Consider the following 22,619-nt stretch of genomic DNA (forward strand, 5'->3'; position numbering starts at 1 on the left):
GTATGATGGTCCCCACAGCCCTCTATATATAGTATTATGGCCCCTATAGCTCCCATATATAGAGGATGATGACCCCCACAGCTCGCTATATACATTATGATGGTCCCCATAGCTCCTCTATATACAGGATAATGACCCACACAGCTCCCCTATATACAGGATTATCACCCCTTACAGATCACTATATACAATATGATGGTCCTCACAGCTCCCTATACACAGTATTATGGCCCCCACAGCTCCCTTACATACAGGATAATGACCCCCACAGCTTCCCTATATACAGGATGATCACCCCCCAACTCCATATATACAGTATGATAGTCCCCACAGCCTCCTATATACAGTATTATGACACCCCACAGCTCCACTATATACATGATGATGACCCCCTACAGCTCCCTATATATGCAGTAAGATGGTCCCCACAGTCCTATATACAGTATCGTGATGCCCACAGCCCCCTATATACAGTGTAATATCACTAAAGGCAGCCACAAGGTCTTACCTCCTCCCATGCAGCTGATCTACCATCCAGCCCTGTTGCTTGGGAGATCCTCAGCATGACGTCACTCAGCAGATTCGGTTTTGCGGCCATATCTGCTATTCTATGATGTGGCTGGGATAGCATGCTGTACATTTAAAGACACAGTGTCAGCCCGGCCAATCCAATAGCTGCCTCCCTGTCACCGGGACCAAAAAGCCCTTGGCTGAAACTGCTTCAGGGGCCTAAGGGGGACATGTTTAAGACCACTTGCTTATTATGCCCGCAGAAAAGAAAACTGGTGAAACATGCAGGACACATCTCTAATTTTCTCTCACGTCTGAGCTAGTGGTTGGAGACTAGCAGTTATAATGACTGCAATACAAATTACACAGAAACGTGAGGGATTCCTGCAACAGAATGGAGGACAATAGCCGTACTGAGCAGTGCAGCTGTGAATCCAGCACTGGGGTGAGAAAACACTTACTAGAAAGCATACAGTATGTGTGTTACTGTCTGGAGTGAATGAGGAGTTTAGTTGGTAGAGAAAATAAAAAAGTGGCTCATAAAAAGGAGCTTCTCTGTTTGTGATATATCTTAAAGGTTCTTACATTTTATTCATGCAGAATTATTAAAACGACAGAGACCATTACAGAATTTAATTTCAATCACTATATTTTTTTTTTATTTAAAATAAATTTCATTTCCAAAGATCCAGCAAAATTTACAAGAATCGCGACGTCTAATGCACGTGATTATAAAATGCAAATGTTCTGCATTTCCTCCCATCAAAACTGTCACTTTGTGACAGAAGTCCGATTTATCCTTTGGGTAATACATCATGGCCGATCCTGTACAGAAGATTAGAGCCCATCCTGATGGTGAGATGAGGAAAATAAAAACATCTCTTTATAGCGGACATTAGACAATTAAATAGATTAGTCAATGTGGCGGCTGAGAACGGCGCACAAGGTCCTCGCCGGACGTACATAGGGGCACCTCCTCCGCTTTCAGAAGAACGTCTCCCTGCACAGGGGACAAGTAGATTTGTTGCTTGAAGTAAACCACTTGTACTAAAAAGATAAGAAATACAGAATTATTTATCTTGCAAAGAGAAGCAAGAAATGTCTCCAAAGGAAACACAACTTTTTGTTTTGTTTTCCGTTATCACTGCGTAAATTGGCACATTTGCCATTTAGGACTTGGAGCTGTGAGGATTGCACGTTGTAAACAAGAGGTTAAAGCAAAATCTCTTAAGTCCCCTTCTTCAGTCAGGGGGGTAAATTATTTCCTGTGTATTTAATTTAAAGGAGGAAAATTCTCCAATCGACTCATTACACCTTCAGGCAAAACTTAAATAAATCTCATGAGACTGCAGAACTCCGTGACTAAGCGCCAGGTCCTTAGCTGCAGGGAAACACGTCTCGTTTAAGGATTCCCTCCTTATCTAGAAAGTCTTTTCATCCCTTTGATAAGTCGCCCTGGATATAAACAAAAATAGATTTATATTCGATGGTAGAAAATATGGGAGAAAAAGAGCCATCTGTAATAGGGAGTTTGACTGTGATACCAGGGGGAGCGGCGAAACCTCTCGTTCCTAAATACCGGTTCCAGGAGATCATTCCGAATTATTGTATTTCTATTGCACATCTATGAGTGAGATTGTCAGGAAGACAAAGGCTGAAACACAAAATGCAATCTAATGTGTAGGCGAAACTACAGCAAACACCAGGGCGCACAATAGGAATTATCAGCGCGTGCTTCTGATTGCAGCATTGCACTACTGGCATAAACATATTCTCAATCTCCAGTGATTTTTGCGGGAGTCAAATATTTGGGAACTGGCAGATCTCTTGATTTCTCAGTGCGGATTTTTAGATACGTAAGGATATGTTCACACCTGCCGTTCTGCTAATCGTTTGCTGATCGGTAGTCATTTAATAGCAGAGAACGACCAGAGATAGATCGTGAACATAAGCTGCCATTGTTCTCAAAAGCACAGAGCCTGTGAGCGATGTGCTGCCGAGAATGATTATCTTTTGTGCTGCCGAGAATGATGATCTTTTGTGCTGCCGAGAATGATGATCTTTTGTGCTGCCGAGAATGATGATCTTTTGTGCCGCCGAGAATGATGATCTTTTGTGCCGCCGAGAATGATGATCTTTTGTGCCGCCGAGAATGATGATCTTTTGTGCCGCCGAGAATGATGATCTTTTGTGCCGCCGAGAATGATGATCTTTTGTGCCGCCGAGAATGATGATCTTTTGTGCCGCCGAGAATGATGATCTTTTGTGCCGCCGAGAATGATGATCTTTTGTGCCGCCGAGAATGATGATCTTTTGTGCCGCCGAGAATGATGATCTTTTGTGCCGCCGAGAATGATGATCTTTTGTGCCGCCGAGAATGATGATCTTTTGTGCCGCCGAGAATGATGATCTTTTGTGCCAACCAAAAATATTAATTCATCCGATCAACGGGCGTTTTGCACTTTCGTCATATGATCGGCAGCCTGTTTAGACTGCACGATTATCAAGCAGGGGCGGACATACCTTTGGTGCCACCTGTCCAACCACACAGGGGCTCAAGAGATAAAAGGGCCCACTTCTGCCTCTAAAGCAGGTCAAATTGTTCATTATAATGAGCTATTAGACTCAAAAGAGCCCATATATTCTAACTGCACACGGGCCTCTTCTGTCTGTGTCCGCTCCTGGAAACTAGGGCTCTTAAAGCTTGTTCACAATAATAATGCAGTGTAAATGGACTTTAAAGGGAATATGTCAGCAGGTTCTTCCTATGTAATCTGAGAACAGCATGATGTAGGGGCACAGAGCCTGATTACGGCAAAATGTTACTTGCTCAGCAGCTTGCTGTAGTTTCGATACAATCAGTGTTTTGTCATCAGGAGATTATTACAGCAGGACTAGGTGTCATGTGCAAGGCAGTCCAGCTAATCTGTGTAACCCCGCCCCCCACCACTGATTGGCAGCTTGCTGACAATGTACACAGGAAGCAGCCAATCAGTGGTGTGTGCGGGGTTATACAGAGCTCAGCATTCGGAGCACTGCTTGATCTGCAACAGAGAAAACAGGGATTTTATCAAAATCTGCTACAAGCAGCCCAGTAAGTGACACATCGCTGGAATCAGGGTTTCTGCCCCTATATCATGCTGCTGACAGATTACATAGTAGATTAACCCTATGAAATGGAGGTGATCCTTGTGCAGACTGACATTACATCAGCAATAAACTGGACCTCTCCTTGTGGTCCATGAGCACATGTGCACTCTGGATGGGCTTGCACCAGATCACTGAACATTGGGGTCTTCACAATCTACAAGGGCAATAAGTATACTACTTCGTTTATTCTTATAATAACTGGATGAAGGCTTCTGCACTAGGACAGAACGGACGTAAGCATATTAGATGCACATGCACTGGTCTCATTACTGAAGGCTGACCCACGTGTCGCGGAGAGGATGTCTGACACCAGGGCAGGGATTTGTAGCGATGGCCGGAGGTTAACCACTTCGCACCAGAGCCTGTTTTTGCCTTCGTGACCGGGCCAATTTTTTCAATTCTGACCACTGTCACTTTATGAAGCAATTACTCTGGAACGCTTCAACGGATCCCCCTGATTCTGAGATTGTTTTTTCGTGACATATTGTACTTCATGATAGTGGTAAAATTTCTTTGATATCACATGCGTTTATTTGTGAAAAAATCGGAAATTTGGCGAAAATTTTGAAAATTTTGCAATTTTCAAACTTTGAATTTTTAAGCCCTTAAATCAGAGAAATATGTCACACAAAATACTTAATAAATAACATTTCCCACATGTCTACTTTACATCAGCACAATTTTGGAACCAAAATTTTTTTTTGTTAGGGAGCTATAAGGGTTAAAAGTTGACCAGCGATTTCTCATTTTTCCAACAAAATTTACAAAAACATTTTTTTAGGGACCACATCATATTTGAAGTCACTTTGAGGGGTCTTTATGACAGAAAATACCCAAAAGTGACACCATTCTAAAAACTGCACCCCTCAAGGTGCTCAAAACCACATTCAAGAACTTTATTAACCCTTCAGGTGCTTCACAGAAATTTCTGGAATGTGGAAGAAAAAAATTAACATTTAACTTTTTTCACAAAAATGTTACTTTAGACCCAATTTTTTTTATTTTCACAGGGGTAGCAGGAAAAAATGGACCCCAAAATTTTTTGTGCAATTTCTCTTGAGCGTGCTGATACCCCATATGTGAGGGAAAACCACTGTTTGGGCGCACGGCAGGGCTCGGAAAGGAAAGAGCGCCATTAGACTTTTTGAATGTAAAATTTGTCTGAATAATTAGCAGACACCATGTTGCGTTTGGAGAGCTCCTGATGTGACTAAACAGTGGAAACCCCCCACAAGTGACACCATTTTGGAAACTAGACCCCTTAGGGAACATATCTAGATGTGTGGTGAGCACCTTGAACCCCAAGGTGCTTCACAGAAGTTTATAATATTGAGCTGTAAAAATAAAATTTTCACATTTTTCCCACAAAAACGTTTTTTCATCCCTTAATTTTCCATTATCATAATGGTAATAGGATAAATTGCACCATTAAATTTGTTGTGCAATTTCTCCTGAACACGCCGATACCCCATATGTGGGGGAAAACCACTGTTTGGGCGCACGGCAGGGTTTGGAAGGGAAGGAGCGCCATTTGACTTTCTGAATGTAAAATTTGTCTGAATAATTAGCAGACGCCATGTTGCGTTTGGAGAGCCCCTGATGTTCCTAAACAGTGGAAACCCCCCACAAGTGACACCATTTTGGAAACTAGACCCCTTAGGGAACTTATCTAGATGTGTGGTGAGCACCTTGAACCCCAACGTGCTTCACAGAAGTTTATAATAATCAGCTGTAAAAATAAAATTTTCACATTTTTCCCGCAAAAACGTTTTTCATCCCTTAATTTTGCATTATCATAAGGGTAATAGGATAAATTGCACCATGAAATTTGTTGTGCAATTTCTCCTGAACACGCCGATACCCCATATGTGGAGGCAAACCACTGTTTGGGCGCACGGCAGGGCTCGGAAGGGAAGGAGCGCCATTTGACTTTTTGAATGTAAAATTTGTTTGAATAATTAGCGGACGCCATGTTGCATTTGAGGAGCCCCTGATGTGCCTAAACAGTGGAAACCCCATACAAGTGACACCATTTTGGAAACTAGACCCCTTAGGGAACTTATCTAGATGTGTGGTGAGCACCTTGCACCTCCAGCTGCTTCACAGAAGTTTATAATATTGAGCCATAAAAATAAAATTTTCACATTTTTCCCACAAAAAATGTTTTCCTTTCCCTAATTTTGTACTATCATAAGGGTAACAGGATAAATTGCACCATGAAATTTGTTGTACAATTTCTCCTGAACACGCCGATACCCCATATGTGGGGGAAAACCACTGCTTTGGTGTACGGCAGGGTTCGGAAGAGAAAGGAGCGCTATGTTGGCTGGGATAGGCAGCAGACACCATGTCACATTTGAAGAGTCGCTGACATGCCAAAACAGCAGAAACCCCCACAAGTGACCCCATTTTGTAAACTACACCTCTCAAGGAATTCATCTAGGGAAGTAGTGAGTATTTTTTAATTTTTAAATTTATACCATTGGGCAGTGAAAAAAGCATAATAATATTTTTACCACAAAAAAATGTTTTACCCTCAGATTTTACATTTTCACACAGGGCAATGGGTAAAAATGGTGCCGAAATGTGTCACACAATTTCTTCTAAAAGTGCCAATACCCCATATGTGGCTGTATCGTACCGCTCAGCCATACGGCGAGATCTGGGGGGGACGGAGTGCTATTTGACAATTGGAGAACAAATTATTGTAGAATAGGCATTTGGATTTGGGAGCACAAAATTTTTTGAATTTCTTTTGGGGGGCAAGGACCATTTCGCTTTTCCAGAGCCTTTCTGCTACCAGTAACTTGGAAGTCCCTTATATGTTTAACAGATGACGGACCTGAGTGGGGACTAGCTTTTTTTGAGGACTGAGTTGAAGCTTTTATTGGGAACATTTTACGTAACATTTATCCGGCGCTCTAGGCTGAGCACTTACATCGGGGTTTCCATCTAAATTTCCAAGTGATGTAATTCAGATGAAACCCCTGCGGGATCTATTCACTGTAATGAGGCAGCAGAGTTACTCTGGACTCCGTCTGGCCTCTGTTTAGCGGTGTCCTTTTTTTCAGAAGTGCACAAAACTGTGGCCAACCGCACTTTTATGCACGCCTAAAACAAATGACACCGTGGGATCACAGGCCAGACGGCATCCACAGTGGCCTATATCTGCCTCATTACAGGGAATCTTCCGTCATGGGTTCCGGCTGAATCACATATTTCAGAGATTTACATGGAAACTCTGGCGTAAGTGCTCAGCGCAGAGCGCAGGATAAATGTGTGCCGAGCCATACTGCGATCTTTGGGAGACATAATAAACAAATCAGTAGCAGGTGAAGAATTGGTTTTATTTATTTTTTTACACCGTTCCTAGTGTGATATAACTGATTAGATTACTTTATTCTTCGGGTCGGTGCGATTACAGAGATACCAGATTTATATCGGGTTTTTATGACTGACAGCTGTCACACACTAAGAGACGCTTTTTTTTTGCAAAATCTAGTTTTTGCATCGCCATATTTTGAGATCTATAATTTTTCCATATTTCGGCCGATAGAGTCATGTGATGGCTTGTTTTTTGCGGGACGAGTTGACATTTTTATTGGTACCATTTGTGGGTACGTGACATTTTTTGATCGCTTTCTATTCCGTTTTTTTGGGAGGTAAAATTAACAAAAACCAACAATTCAGGAATTGTTTTTTGAGGTTTTTTTTTATGCCGTTCTGCGTGTGGTAAAAGTGATCAGGCAGCGTTATTCTTCAGGTCAGTACATTTACAGCGATACTACACTTACTGTATATTTTTTTATGTTTTGGCGCTTTTACACAATAAAACAATTTTAAAGAAAAAATATTTTTTTTGCATTGCTTTATTCTGAGAGGTATAACTTTTTTATTTTTTGGCTGATGGAGCTGTATAGTGGCTTGATTTTTGCAGAACAAGATGACGTTTTCAGCGGTACCATTTCTATTTCCATTTTGCTTTTTGATCGCATTCTTTTCCACTTTTTGTTTGGCGATATGAGGAAAAAGCATAGTTTTTTGCTCCGTTTTTTATTTATTTTTATTACGGTGTACACATAAGGAGTTAATTAGTGTGACAGTTTTATAGCTCGGGTTGTTTCGAACGCGGCAATACCAAATATGTGTACTTTTTTTATTTTTGCATAACTATATGGATTTATCGGTTTAATATTTTATTTATTTATTTTTATTTATTTTGTATTTTTTTTTTTTAACAGTTTCAAAACATTTTTTTTTACTTTTTTTTACATTTTTACTTAGTCCCTGTATGGGACATTAATTTTTATTTTTCTGATCCCTGATCTCATGTAATGTAATAGACATATATTACATTATATGAGATCTTCACTGACTGTTTCACAGTCTCCTGTCTGGCATCAGCTACAGGCTGAAGTCAGACAGGAAGGACACCATATATGGCAGAGCTGGAGGCGGTCATGTGACCTCCAGCTGCCATAGCAACGCCAGGTCCTGAAAGCAATCAAGGGGTCGTCAGAGAGGTAAGTGGACGACCCCCTCTCCTCGTGCTGTCTCCTATATGCCGCGATCACTATAGATCACAGCATATAGAAGACAGCAAAGGGTTAACATCACTGGGACCTGATCTAATCAGGTCCCGATGATGTTCCCTGTCAGAGCTAACGCTCTGCACCGCTCTCACAGCGCTTGCAGGACCCAGGGGGTCCTGAGCACTGCGAGACCACCCACCGTTTTTAAACGTCCGCGCTGCACAGAGCCCAGGCAGCGCGGACGTTTATCTACAGTGGGCGGTCGGGAAGCGGTTAAACACCTGCGACTGTTCAGGCTGCCTCATGTCACTCTTTTTCCTGTATATCAGAAAAGAGAGTGCTGTGTCCAGGAGCCGAACTCAGGAGATTAAGTCGGATATTGCTGGTTTTAATTCAAGAGCAATTACCCCTATAACAAAGCTTCCCCCTTTTTTTTTACGTGTGAGCACATGGCCTTTATAGAGGGGAAAATAGCTGAAAAGAGCAAAATTCAGGGTGCAGGACAGAAAGATGCACATTAAATGGCAAAAAAAAAAATCATATATCTGGAGGCAGAAAAATACACTTCAGAAGAGGCTAACGAGGACATTCATTGGAAGTGCGCTGCTTGTCGAAACTTACTTCCACAGGTACAAGTGATTGCAGAGGATTTCTAAAGCCTGACACCCTGTGATCAGCCGATTGCCAAGCTGTCTTCACTTAAAGGGATTTTCCCACGAACAAAGTTAATTTTAATCAATATAGATCTTGGAATAATAACAACTTACGCAATTGGATGTATTTACAAAAAATCTTCCTGTGCTGAGATAATCTTATAAATGTGCCCCTGCTGTGTACTGTGTAATGGCCGTGTCTGACCGTGCAGGAACCTGGTCGGATCATACCACATCTCCTGGGTAGGGGAGGAAGCAAACGAGTATACAGACATTACACCACAGTATTACAGATGATTATTTCTTTGCGGTAAAACATTGCTTAAAAACAGTCAGTGAAATGTTTTACCTCACAAAAAGAGTCAGCTGTAATCCCATGCTGTAATGTCTGTATACTCTTGTGTTTCCTCCCCTGCCCAGGAGATGTGGTATGATCAGACCATGTTCCCTACAGGGTCAGACACGGCCATTACACAGTACACAGCAGGGGCACAGATATAAGATTATCTCAGCACAGGAAGATTTTTTTTAAGCACATCCAATTGTGGAACTTATTATTATTCAAAGATGTATTGATTAAAATGTTGATTAAAATTAACTTTGTTTGTGGGAAAATCCCTTTAAGGGGTTGATTGGTTCTCTTCTCCATGAGGATGTGAGCGATGACAATGATGTCGTATTTCCACATACTTCCCAGAACTTGTGCTTAATCGGCAAGCATCATGTCCTGAGCTAATGACAGAAGTGCTGGTAAGTATGTGGAAAAGCGACGTCATTGGCATCGCTAGCCTCCTGATGCGGAAGAGAACCAGACAATCCCTTATTAGGAGCCGGCTTGGCAATAAGTTGATTGCAGTGCGGAAGTGAGTGCCACCAGTCAACCCCTTTAAAAACAGAGGTTGCCTTTGTGGGACATCCCCATTGACAAGTCCAGTGATGACCGTCCCTTACCAGGCACTGCGAATGGAACTTCTTTCTGCAGGTCCTGCAGGCTTTTTTAGGTAGAGAATAGTTTGAACCATGAATGACCGAGAAACAGATCATACAGTCTTCTACTCCTTCGAACCGCTTATCCACGTTGTTCTTCCAGAGAGCCAGGCCTTCCATTATGCTCCCGTTCTGAGGAGGTCACAACAAAAAAGTATTACAAGCACAATGATGAGATAATCAACCAACACATGTATACGACAGGTTCCTACAGATGGGACAGCACCAGGCCAATAAAGATGCTTAAAAGAATACCTTCGCAAATAGTTTATTGTTCATTTGCTTCCTAAATGCAAAATTAAGCAACTTTCTAAATAGTCTTAAAAATATATATCTCTCGCATTTTATTGCTGCAGTGTCTGCAAGTCGTATATCTAGCTGAGTGCTTTGCTTCTCTCTGTGTTACAGAAAGCAGGAAGGGGGAGGAGGATGTACACAAATCTGCAACGGAGAGGGGAGAAAGTATCGTAGAAGGCACAAAAAACAGACTATAGACAAGGAGGAAAGCACAAGGAGAGGAAATTACAACTCCGGAGCTGTGCAAGATATACTACAGCAAGTGAAGACAGCAGTACCCTGGATACGCACACAGAGCTCACATCTAGACTACATTACTGAGAGAGACACATCCAGCCTACATTACTGAGAGAGACACATCCAGCCTACATTACTGACACAGACACATCCAGCCTACATTACTGACACAGACACATCCAGCCTACATTACTGACACAGACACATCCAGCCTACATTACTGACACAGACACATCCAGCCTACATTACGGACACAGACACATCCAGCCTACATTACTGACACAGACACATCCAGCCTACATTACTGACACAGACACATCCAGCCTACATTACTGAGAGAGACACATCCAGCCTACAATATTGACAGAGACACATCCAGCCTACATTACAGAGAGGCATTCTCACAAAAGAAACTTGGATACTGTGGTATTCTGCATACTAGAGGTTTGAAAATGATTGACGGAATGAAAATTACAGACAAACTTAGTGGTTAACTTTAGTTAATAAAATTACACTTGCACATGTAAAACCATTTTCCTACGTCAAAAGTATGCAAGGCCTTTAAAGGGTTTGTCCCTAACTACATGCTTATAACCTATCCACTGGATAGGTCAGAAGTGTCTGATAGTTGTGGGTGCCATTGCTGGGATAATCTTGATGATAACAGAACACAGCTCCCCTATCTCCGTCAGTCCCATAGACTATAACAAATACAGATAAAGTAAACCCTTAGGACCCCCACAGATAATAGATAGTTGTCGGCCGTACAATGGTTTGTACGACACCTCCATCTCTCAACTCCTCCATACACAAAAGCGCACGCTTGGCAGAGTCCCCTCTATGGGAGAGCTGCCGTCACACTTCACTGGCGGAAGGTTATCTCGACAAAATTAGACACGCCAGATCCATATCTTAGATGACGGGGCAGTTGAAAGGCCAACATACATATTAGACAGTCAGTGGAGCAGAGAAAATAACACAGAGCTGCCCTCATCTATCCTGGCACACGTATTCTGGGTGTAAATACTTTTTCCAGTATAGATCAAATGGGTGACTTAGACCAACCTGGTGTGTAAGGTAGGTATTGAGCTGTAACATCCAGTTGCGCCACTGCTGAACCGCCACCCCTACTCGCCGCCCGCTTTCTACAGCGATTGATCCCAGGGGGTAATTTGGCGGTAACTGAATAATGAGTTCCATACAGATGTCATCCACGGAGTAGGTGGCTATGACCTCCCGCGTAGTAGGACGAGCTTTGACCTAAGAAGAAATCATTTCAGATTAAACTGTATAAATACACAAAAGGCAAAAAATAAATAAAGAATAAAAAAAAAAAAAAAAGTTAAAAGAAAAGTTTCTAAATGTCCATTTCCAGCAGTGAAGCCTTTCTATGTATAAGATTAGGCTCGGTTTTCCAGAGTCTCCAAGGAAACTTCCAATAACAATACATCGGATCACATAAAGCCTTCCTCATTTACGCCGTCTGCAGAGGAAAATAAGACACACGACTTGTGTTGCCTTTGGCTCGTAGGACATGGAATCGGTATTAAGTGTAATTTCCAACTTCAAAGGCAACGCACCATTCCCTAATTTTAGGAGGCGATTCTTGTGCTGGTCTCTGTATCTGTACAGCATCACGTCGTATATACCTTCAAAATAACTCAGAGCTCATCCTGTCTACATCGACATCCAGCGCTTTGATAGCATTGACCCCAAGGCCAAACATTTAATTAACCTCTTTACAATAGGTGATTTTTCATTTTTGCACCTTTATACTTTCATCCCCTTCTTCCAAAAGCCATAAACTTATGGCAGAACATAAGAGTTTATTTTATGCCAGATGAGTTGCAGTTTTGGAAAATTCCATTCACTTTACCATACAATGTACAGAAAAATGGGAAAAATCCACATGTAATGAAATGATAAAAACAAACAAACACACAATCCCACTGAACATACAATGTAATAGGTGCTGCAAATAGGGATTAAACTTTTTTTGTTTTTAAATCTCTCCATTGCGGAGATATTAGAGATCAAACTATTTGGCACCAAATGAGTTAACTTTTGTTAAGTCCTAGTGGGTATTATCAGATAGTTTTCACTGGGGGGCGTGTACTTCTTCTCCCTGTAAGATGTTGACCAATCATAAGCAGGCAAAAAAACACTGGAGAATGAAGAACACGCCCCCGGCATAGCTTAGAGCAGGTTTCTTACTGTGTGATATGTACAGCTCTGATCTCCTGGTCTAACTTCCTGCATGATTAGAAAGTACTGGGAGTAGAGCGCAGATGACCAACATCTTTGAGATGCTAATATGGAGGAAGGGCAGCACAGCTGAGTTTAGCTGTGTCACATTAGAAACCCTTCTATCAGCTCTCCTCCTCTCACAGCACTGTTACCTCTGCTGTACTGCCGCTTCCCCCACACGGTCTATCCATAGATGAGCTTAAAGGTGTCAATAATCACTTATGTCTGTTTTGCTCAGATCAATTTGTAATTGGTCAGCAGTGACAGCAGAGCAAGCTACTCCTGTGTGAGATCACGGTAGATTATGTGGTAAGATGAATGGTGTCAATGAAAAGTACAACTAAGCCCACAAAAAAATAAAATAGCCCTCATATTTCTATGTGGACAGAAAAATAAAAAATGTATGAAGAAGGGGAGAAAAAAACAAAAACGCATGGATGTGATTGGCGGCAAGGGCTATGCACACACTGGATGATATAGTTATACATATATTGATGCATGTAGTAATTTTCTCCTTACAGATCATACTCTAATATCTATAGTGTGTGGTGCATCTACCCGACCCCCTTTCCCTCCGTGTCTGGTACCACAGGTCCAGACTCACATTAAGCATATATTATTTTCGTTTATGAATTATGCATGGTGGAATAGTGGAGTGACTTCCATGTATTTTGGGATGGAATTGACTATAATTAAAAATCGTCTGCTCCTGGGTAAATTGATTCTTGTTGTATTTAATGTAATATTGTGTGCTGCGCACATACTTCTCTAGTATGGTGTACCATTGTTTCTAATCAATAAAGGTATTTTATTTGTCCTTAACCTTGTTCAATTGTTCCTCATTTTGATCTAGGGACCCTATGTTCGGCTGTTCTCTTTTCTTCATGTTAAACATTTGCCCATAATGACCAATCACATTGCCTGTTGTACCCGGCGCCAGCCCCTGTCGGCGATTTAGTTGCTCCACGTCAACAGAGCAGCTCTTCTTCTTCCGGGCTGCTCTGTTGACAGAGCTTGACTGCCGACATCATGCTGATTGAAAGCTGGCTCTCAGCAGTTAGGCAGCACAAAGCTGGCTGTCAGCATGATGTGTGCAGTAATGTCCCATCAACAGAGCAAAGTGGAAGAGAAGCCGCTGCTCTGAGGATGTGAAGTCTTTGGAAGTCGCTGAATTAACAGCAGGAGCGGTCAGTGACCACTCAGTGCCGGCAGAGATCGGCGCCGGGCACAACAGGCAGGTACAGTAGGTAGTGTCTATCTGCCTGTCAGTTCTTAGGCCAGTAGTAAAGAAATTAAATAGACACACGACGAGTTGCACACACACAGGCAGTAGCGTAGACTGACTTACCGTCATGCCATCAAACATCTGCGTGCTGCACTGCACTGATGAGATTTCCTGAGAAGACAACACTCCGCTCACGTACTTTGTAGTAAATTTATCGACCACATTGAAGATCCTCTTCTCGCAGCCGTTCCACCACAGACGGACCATGGCGGGTAAATCCTTCAAAGTGATGTGATAAACGCAACACGCCAAATGGGGGATCTCGTACTGCAGAGTGAGGCAACCTACGGGAAGAGGCGGGCAACCGTTACCATTCACACGTAAAACACCACCAACCCAACCAGAAATGGGAAGTACCAGTGACTCCAATCAGTCGGGGTCATCTATAATTGTACATTCAAAGGGTTAAAGAGTCCGATGTGGATGATATATTGGAAGCTTTCCTGATCTCACCTTGTACGGTCAGCTCCAGCTCCTCAGTAAAGAAGGTTTTGGGTTCTCTGCAGGCCGCTTCGCTCGTTTGGCCGGGAAAGATCGGAGTGTGAGGCATGAGCTTAAACAAGTTGTAGAGAAGCTTATTCAAGCTCTTTGTTTTACGAAGATATTGAGAGTAGAGCGCCCGCAGCTGGTGAAGAGAGAGAATAACCCATCAAAAATAACTATATGTAAATGATTTACCAAAATGCAGCACAACAAAGGGCTGAGAAGGTGAGTGCATGGCCGACATCTGCTCAGTCCGTATACGAGGCTGCAAAAATAGCGGAGAGCTCGGCTTCTCCTGTAGCCCCAAGACAAGAGATCGAGACTAGGAACCTGTGATCCGCTCAAGACGGGCTGTGTGCACACGTTGTAGATTTTTGACTTGCAGATTTGGTGCGGAAAATAATCATCAGCATGGTAATTCTCTGTGCGTTTTTCACCACTGACTTCACTCAAATCATTTCAAGTGTTTATTTCTGTTAATGTTGATGATTATGGCTTACAGCCAATGACAACACAAAAGTCATTATCTCAGTAAATTAGAATACTTTATAACAACAGCTTGAAAAATGTTTTTAAAATCCGAAATGAATGTTCAGTAAATGCCCTCAATACTTGGTCGGGCTCCTTTTGCATCAATTACTGCATCAATGCGGCAATGTGGCATGGAGGTGATCAGCCTGTGGCACTGCTGAGGGGTTATGGAAGCCCAGGTTGCTTTGATAGCAGCCTTCAGCTCGTCTGCATTGTTGGGTCTGGTGTCTCATCTTCCTTTTGACAATACCCCATAGATTCTCTATAATAGATTCTCTGTGGGGTTAAGGTCAGGAGAGTTTGCTGCCAATCAAGCACAGTGATACTGTTGTGTGTAAACCAGGTATTGGTACTTTTGGCAGTGTGGACAGGGACCAAGTCCTGCTGGAGAATGACATTTCCATCTCCAAAAAGCTCATAGATTATATATATATATATATATATATATATATATATATATATATATATATATATATATATATATATATATATATATATATATATATATATATATCTCTATTATTGTTATTATATCTACAATGTATATATATTGGTCTATTATGTACAGATGAAATTACTTAGGTTAATTTGCACATGTGGATACTAACACATAATATGTTATATACAAAAATTGCTACAAAAAATACACAGAAATTTTTATACATATATATATATATATATTTCTTCTGTGTATTTTTATAGTAATTTTTGTATATACCGTATATACTAGAGTATAAGCCGACCCGAATATAAGTCAAGGCACCTAATTTTACCACAAAAAACTGGGAAAACTTATTGACTCGAGTATAAGCCTAGGGTGGGAAATGCAGCAGCTACTGGTAAATAAGTATTGCCCCCTCATCCCCAATCCTGGTATGCATGGCCCCCCTCATCCCCAATCCTGGTATGCATGGCCCCCCTCATCCCCAATCCTGGTATGCATGGCCCCCCTCATCCCCAATCCTGGTATGCATGGCCCCCTCATCGCCCAATCCTGGTATGCATGGCCCCCTCATCGCCCAATCCTGGTATGCATGGCCCCCTCATCGCCCAATCCTGGTATGCATGGCCCCCTCATCGCCCAATCCTGGTATGCATGGCCCCCTCATCACCAATCCTGGTATGCATGGCCCCCTCATTCCCAATCATGGTATGCATGGCACCCCTCATCTCCCAATCCAGGTATGCATGGCCCCCTATCCTGGTATACATGCCCCCCCCATCACTGCATACATGAAAAAAATAAACACCTCTACTCACCTTCCTCCCCTCTGCTCCAGTGCTGCGTTCTGTCAGCCAGCATCTCACCTCAGCGCCTGAGCATCACTGCCATGCGCCCTCAGATGCCGAGGTGAGCAGCGGGGATATTCATTCCTCTCCATACTGGGACTATATGCGCGGAGAGGAGAGAATAGTCAGTCATTCTCCTTAATAGCGCAGTGTGAGTCGCAGCTGCCAATTCCAGCAGCGGCTCAGTGATCACATGTGCCCGCTACTAAAGAGAATGAATATTCACTCTTCTGCAAGCCCATAGGTGTGCCCGCTCCTCCTCCGCAACCCCCCCACCGGCATATACTCTATATAGAAGTATAAATAAGTATATACCAGAGTATAAGCCGAGGGGGGCTTTTTCAGCATAAAAAATGTGCTGAAAAAGTCGCCTTATACTCGAGTATATATGGTAAATCCTATTTTTGTGAAAGCTCCACACTAGATGGAAATGTGGATGCTGGGAACCTACTTGAGACGACGCGGCCTTGAAGAAAGTCAGTATGAGCTTCCAAGTCAGAAGGTAACCCAGGACGAAGCAGAACTCTTCCTTTAATGGTCGGATTACGGCAAATTCTCCCACTTGGATCCCTTGTAGGAGAGCGTCTACCAAATCTTCCTGAAGAGCCAGGATGGACATCAGAGCGGCAGGTGGAGATCTACAGAGAAGCAAACCTCGTGGTCAGAGCCAAGAAATCCTCATCATACAGACATGTGAGATCGGAAGGTCACAGCGACAGATCGAGGTCTCAGATTGGGCTGATATCTCAAGTCGAGCTTTAAGGCTAATTCACGGGTCAGGAGAACTCATTTCCATACTATTGCCATGGAGCGTTGCTGGTCTCCACAGGGAGAACCAGTACCTTCCTACAGATGGCCCAGACCAGACACATTTGTAATAACTATAGGGTCTCATTTTATTTCATCCTCCTCAATAAGAACAGAAAAGATCCTGATCTCCATTTGTGGCTTTTGTGCATAAAAAAAATCAGTTAATCATCACTAACATAAAAATCCCAGGCGTAGTTTTCCCCCTTTTGTTGATGATGATCACAGGAACAAAAACCTGGCATCTTCATGATATGAAGAACAAATTCCATGGCCTCGTAGGAACATACAGGGAGTGTCACCAGGGGGGGGGATACATGTCTGTAGCACCGACTCCGTCAGGCTTGATATATTTATTGTGCTTTGGGTATTCATTTATTCTAATTTGTGGGTTTTATGCCAGTTTTTTCTACCCTTCATCGACACAAGCCCCAGTAGTGAAAGCGAGGTAACACGCTGTGCCTGCTCCGTGCCAGCAATGCTCTGTACGCTGTGCCTGCTCCGTGCCAGCAATGCTCCGTGAGTCACTTTTCGGTGGGGATGTTCCTCTACGTAAAAAATACTCTGCAGCGGAGGAACAGACTCATCATTTCCCTGTAGCCAAGTCTTATTTTTAACCATGAACTGAACCAGCTGCAGAAGTCGCCTCTGTGCCATAAACGTCCTCCTGATGTCGGGGTGACCAGAACCTCCGGGTTATCCTGTACTGTATGCGGGGGACGTCCGGCTGCATTGGACCGCACAAATCCCTGCAGCGGCCACATAGTGGTATCACATGCCAGCCATCATAATAAATGGCCGTCCATGTAATCCACAATGGGCCGAGACTGACAAAATAGAAGCCCGGTGATGAGCGCATTGCAGGCTTAAGTGACAATGCGTCTAAATATCTCCGTTACATATCTACTGTGGCGCCCCCTGTGGTTATTTTATTCCCTCTCAGAACATCTATGTAATATGACTGGTGCCAGAGAAAAGAAGCCCCGGATTTTTATCGCCTGGTTGTACAATATCAGGAATCACCCTGTATACGAGAGGATGCGAGCGATGGGACTGAGCATGTGCGACCACCAGCGCCAGACACATCAGGTGGACATTCTAAAAAGGGAGGAAAACACCACCAGGGGGCGCCATAACTAATATGTAACCGCAATAGCCACACAATAAAATGAGAACTGAACGGAGTCATCATGGACGACACCCTTTAAATAACATTTTTCCATTATTTGAATTTATCAAACCATTATAATAAAAAAAAAATAAGACTCACAACGCAGGTTCCTCTTCATCATCAGATCCATGGTCTTCATCAAATGCTGGGAGATCGGCCATTATTCTGTGAGCAAAAAAAAAAAAGCCAAGTTACTAACCACAAGGCTGCTAGACAACTCCTGCCTGTACAGGATAACCTACATCACTACGGGTATCACATGTGAAATCTGGGTAATGATAGGCCATTAAAGGGAGTCTGTCAGCAGGTTTTGTCATGTAATTGACAGCAGCATGATGTAGGGGCTGAGACCCTGACTCCAGCGATGTATCACTTAGTTTACTGGGTGCAGCAATTGTGACACAATCAACATTTTTAGATGCATCATGAAGCAGAGCTGAGAAAGCTAACACCGCCCACACCACTGATTGGCAGCTTGCTGTGTATAACCACGCTCACACCACTGATTGGTAGCTAGCTGTGTATAGCCCCACTCACACCACTGATTGGTAGCTAGCTGTGTATAACCACGCCCACACCACTGATTGGCAGCTTGCTGTGTATAACCGCGCCCACACCAATGATTGGCAGCTAGCTGTGTATAACCCCGCCCACACCACTGATTGGCAGCTTGCTGTGTATAACCATGCACACACCCCTGATTAGCAGCTTGCCGTGAATAACCTCGCCCGCACCACTGATTAGCAGCTTTGTGTATAACCCCGCCCACACTCCTGATTAGCAGCTTGCTGTGTATAACCATGCACACACCCCTGATTAGCAGCTTGTCGTGTATAACCCCGCCCGCACCACTGATTAGCAGCTTTGTGTATAACCCCACCCACACTCCTGATTAGCAGCTTTCTGTATACATTGTAAGTTGACAGTTAGATGTGTTACCTGCCATTGTAATCCTACCTCTGATTATAATGAGCCTGCTGAAAACCCTTCCTAAAAGGGCAGGAAGTAGGGATCTAAAAAAAAAGTTTTAGTGGCCAGTGTGAAAAATGTGAATTACTAATTTTGCTTTTTGAAAAATAGAAAAAAACATGAAAAAAAGAAAATATTGCAATATATTATTTTTTTTTTTAAATATAATTAACGAAAAATCAGAATAGGTCATTTTCTGATGATAGCTTCTCTTTAAACGGGTTGTCATCTAAGATTAGAAAAGGGTCTATTTTTTTCTTCCCAGAAATAGCGCCACTCTGGCATTATAGGCTTTGTCTGGTATGGCAGCTCAGCCTCATTCACCCAAAAGGGGGATTATAAAGAGAAGAGCAGCACTACGTCTGGAGAAATTAAAAAGCAGACAGACTGATACTTTATTACACAAACCGTAAATTAAAAATAAAAATGTGAATGCGCCCAGCTGACGCTACTCCCCAAGCACATGCTGAACCCACCCCACTCCACTCATTGTCTATGGGACTGTCGAGGAAAGCAGAGAGTACAGCACTCTGTGGTTCCTGGAGTCCAGAGTCCCATCCTTGGGATTGCTGAGTTCTCAATGGTCAGTCACCCAGCGATCAGTACGTTATACCTTATCCTATGGATTGGGGATAACGTATATTTTTGGGAATAGCCCTTTAAGAACGGTTTCAAATTTGCTTCATTTTTCATTTTAGATTAATTGGGACAATAAAAGTACATTTCTGTGAAGATTAAAACAACCTTTAAGTCATAAAAAAAAAAAAATTCCACAATAAAAAAATAAATAAATATAGAAAAATTGGTGAACAACAGCTGGCATACTTGCTGATGGTTTCCACATTTTTCTTTTCCCCAACAAAAGCAGTTTATAAATTAAAAAAAAAAATACGAGGGAGAAGGTACAGAAGTGCCTAAATACACGACGGCTGCATTTGTCATCTGACTTTAGTAGGTTTTAGATGTAGAGCTGGAAGATCTTATGAGGAAGGGTGCGGCTCCTCTGTGGTCCGTGACCGCATCACCGCTGGAGTAAATATTAATGGTTCCCAGATAAACCAAAAATAATGGAAGGTAAATGGCGACTTTGATGTTGAGATTTCCCCGGTGGGATCCCGGGTCACATTCACATCTGCTGACGGTTTCCTGCAGCTGTGCACTATTTCTATCTTCCTTTTAACCATTGTTATGTCCCCGAACAGCGAAGATCTCATCCCCGTCCATGGGCGACCGAATCACCACAACCAGGAATTACCGCAGCCACAGGGGCCACAGACTACAGCGGGCTCAATGCTTCCCCGCTCTGTGATGTGTGCAGAGGTTATTACCCAGAGGGGGAGGAGGTGAGCTGTGACATCACCTATTGTGAATGGTTGATCTTGTGTTATCTACTGTATATAGAGGTGTTATCAGTCATTGTACAGGAGGAGGTGAGCTGGGACATCATCTATTGTGAATGTTGGATCCTGTGTTCTCTACTGTATATAGAGGTGTTATCAGTCATTGTACAGGAGGAGGAGGAGGTGAGCTGTGACATCACCTATTGTGAATGGTGGATCCTGTGTTATCTACTGTATATAGAGGTGTTATCAGTCATTGTACAGGAGGAGGAGGTGAGCTGTGACATCACCTATTGTGAATGGTGGATCCTGTGTTATCTACTGTATATAGAGGTGTTATCAGTCATTGTACAGGAGGAGGTGAGCTGGGACATCATCTATTGTGAATGTTGGATCCTGTGTTCTCTACTGTATATAGAGGTGTTATCAGTCATTGTACAGGAGGAGGAGGAGGTGAGCTGTGACATCACCTATTGTGAATGGTGGATCCTGTGTTATCTACTGTATATAGAGGTGTTATCAGTCATTGTACAGGAGGAGGAGGTGAGCTGTGACATCACCTATTGTGAATGGTGGATCCTGTGTTATCTACTGTATATAGAGGTGTTATCAGTCATTGTAGAAGAGGTATTTTTACCATCCCTTTTTTCATTTGAAAAAGAGCAGAATTTTACAACAGCAACAAAATGAACGAAGTTTCTAAAATCTCACTCACGTTTTGCATTTTTTTTCCTTGCAAAAATTGCCCTGCAGTGTGAGAGTTTTTGTTCAGAGTGTCATGTTAAAGCATTTTACTACATTTTTTCCCATTTAGATGAATGAGAAAAAATAAATAAAAATGGAGCTTTACACAAAATCTGCTTAAAAAAAAGAAACTAAAATAGTGATCACCGCTGTTTCCCACGCCTTACTGCATTATTCATGTGGAAAATAAAAATGTACCTAATAATGCTGTGTGTGAACATAACCTTAGTCGTACAGGTAACAATGAGAGCTACAATTCGTCCCACAAAAAAAACACAGAATGGGGCTATAATAAAAAGAAAAAAATAAACACACCCGCAAACTCGGGAGGAAATAGCAATGTAGGAAAAGAAAGCAATCAGAGATGTTACATGGGTTGAACAACAAGACCACACAGCGCCCCACCTGTCATGGGATGTATCAGGATTTGCTGCTCAATCACATTGCAGTACTGCATACGACCTGTAGACAGGGGTGGCGCTGTTTTGAAAGACACCAGCCATGTTTTACTAATCCTGCAGAACCCAACATGATGTTTTATTGACCGAGATAAATGGCATGAAAAATTAAGAAACTACGTGTGGAATTCACCCCATCAATGACTTTATCTACAGAATTACACCAGAATGTAGACAGTCACATTTTTGTGGTTGTCTGTAACCAAAGAATGGCTAATACTTCCCAAAAAATGCAAGATAACGAGGAGCGTGAAGTCACGGATGCAGAATCAGAGGGTGGCGCAGTAACGGAGCCGCCATACAGAGGAGCGGGCACGCAGAGGGGAGGGAGCGCAGAGGGGAGGGCGCGCAGAGGGGAGGGAGCGAGCAGAGGGGAGGGAGCGCAGAGGGGAGGGCGCAAAGAGGGGAGGGGGCGCAAAGGAGGGAGGGGGGCGCAAAGAGGGGAGGGGGCGCAAAGAGGGGAGGGGCGCAAGAGGGGAGGGGGCGCGCAGAGGGGGAGGGGGCGCGCAGAGGGGAGGGGGCGCGCAGAGGGGAGGGGGCGAGCAGAGGGAGGGAGCGAGCAGAGGGAGGGAGCGAGCAGAGGGGAGGGAGCGAGCAGAGGGGAGGGAGCGAGCAGAGGGGAGGGAGCGAGCAGAGGGGAGGGGGCGAGCAGAGGGGAGGGGGCGAGCAGAGGGGAGGGGGCGAGCAGAGGGAGGGGGCGAGCAGAGGGGAGGGGGCGAGCAGAGGGGAGGGGGCGAGCAGAGGGGAGGGGGCGCAAAGAGGGGAGGGGGCGCAAAGAGGGGAGGGGGCGCAAAGAGGGGAGGGGCGCAAAGAGGGGAGGGGGCGCAAAGAGGGGAGGGGGCGAGCAGAGGGGAGGGGGCGAGCAGAGGGGAGGGGGCGAGCAGAGGGGAGGGGGCGAGCAGAGGGGAGGGGGCGAGCAGAGGGGAGG

General features: G+C 43.5%; 1 protein-coding gene across 1 annotated transcript in view; it reads right to left on the reverse strand.

Annotated features, from left to right (window-relative positions):
- Positions 1 to 1,143: 1,143 nt before the first annotated feature.
- The window catches only part of LTN1 (listerin E3 ubiquitin protein ligase 1), a 76,483-nt gene continuing 55,007 nt past the window's right edge, over positions 1,144 to 22,619 (reverse strand). Inside the window, exons 24-30 of the mRNA XM_073668295.1 lie at positions 18,280 to 18,345; positions 16,654 to 16,840; positions 14,352 to 14,523; positions 13,962 to 14,182; positions 11,432 to 11,626; positions 9,797 to 9,964; positions 1,144 to 1,557 (exon numbers count right to left, since the gene is read on the reverse strand). Coding sequence (XP_073524396.1) covers positions 1,495 to 1,557; positions 9,797 to 9,964; positions 11,432 to 11,626; positions 13,962 to 14,182; positions 14,352 to 14,523; positions 16,654 to 16,840; positions 18,280 to 18,345 — 1,072 coding nt within the window. The 3' untranslated portion in view covers positions 1,144 to 1,494. The remainder of the gene's footprint in view (positions 1,558 to 9,796; positions 9,965 to 11,431; positions 11,627 to 13,961; positions 14,183 to 14,351; positions 14,524 to 16,653; positions 16,841 to 18,279; positions 18,346 to 22,619) is intronic.

This window comes from Phyllobates terribilis, unplaced genomic scaffold, assembly GCF_046119375.1.
Source record: "Phyllobates terribilis strain yellow unplaced genomic scaffold, ASM4611937v1 Scaffold_2__4_contigs__length_985480577, whole genome shotgun sequence".
NCBI classification, from domain to species: domain Eukaryota; kingdom Metazoa; phylum Chordata; class Amphibia; order Anura; family Dendrobatidae; genus Phyllobates; species Phyllobates terribilis.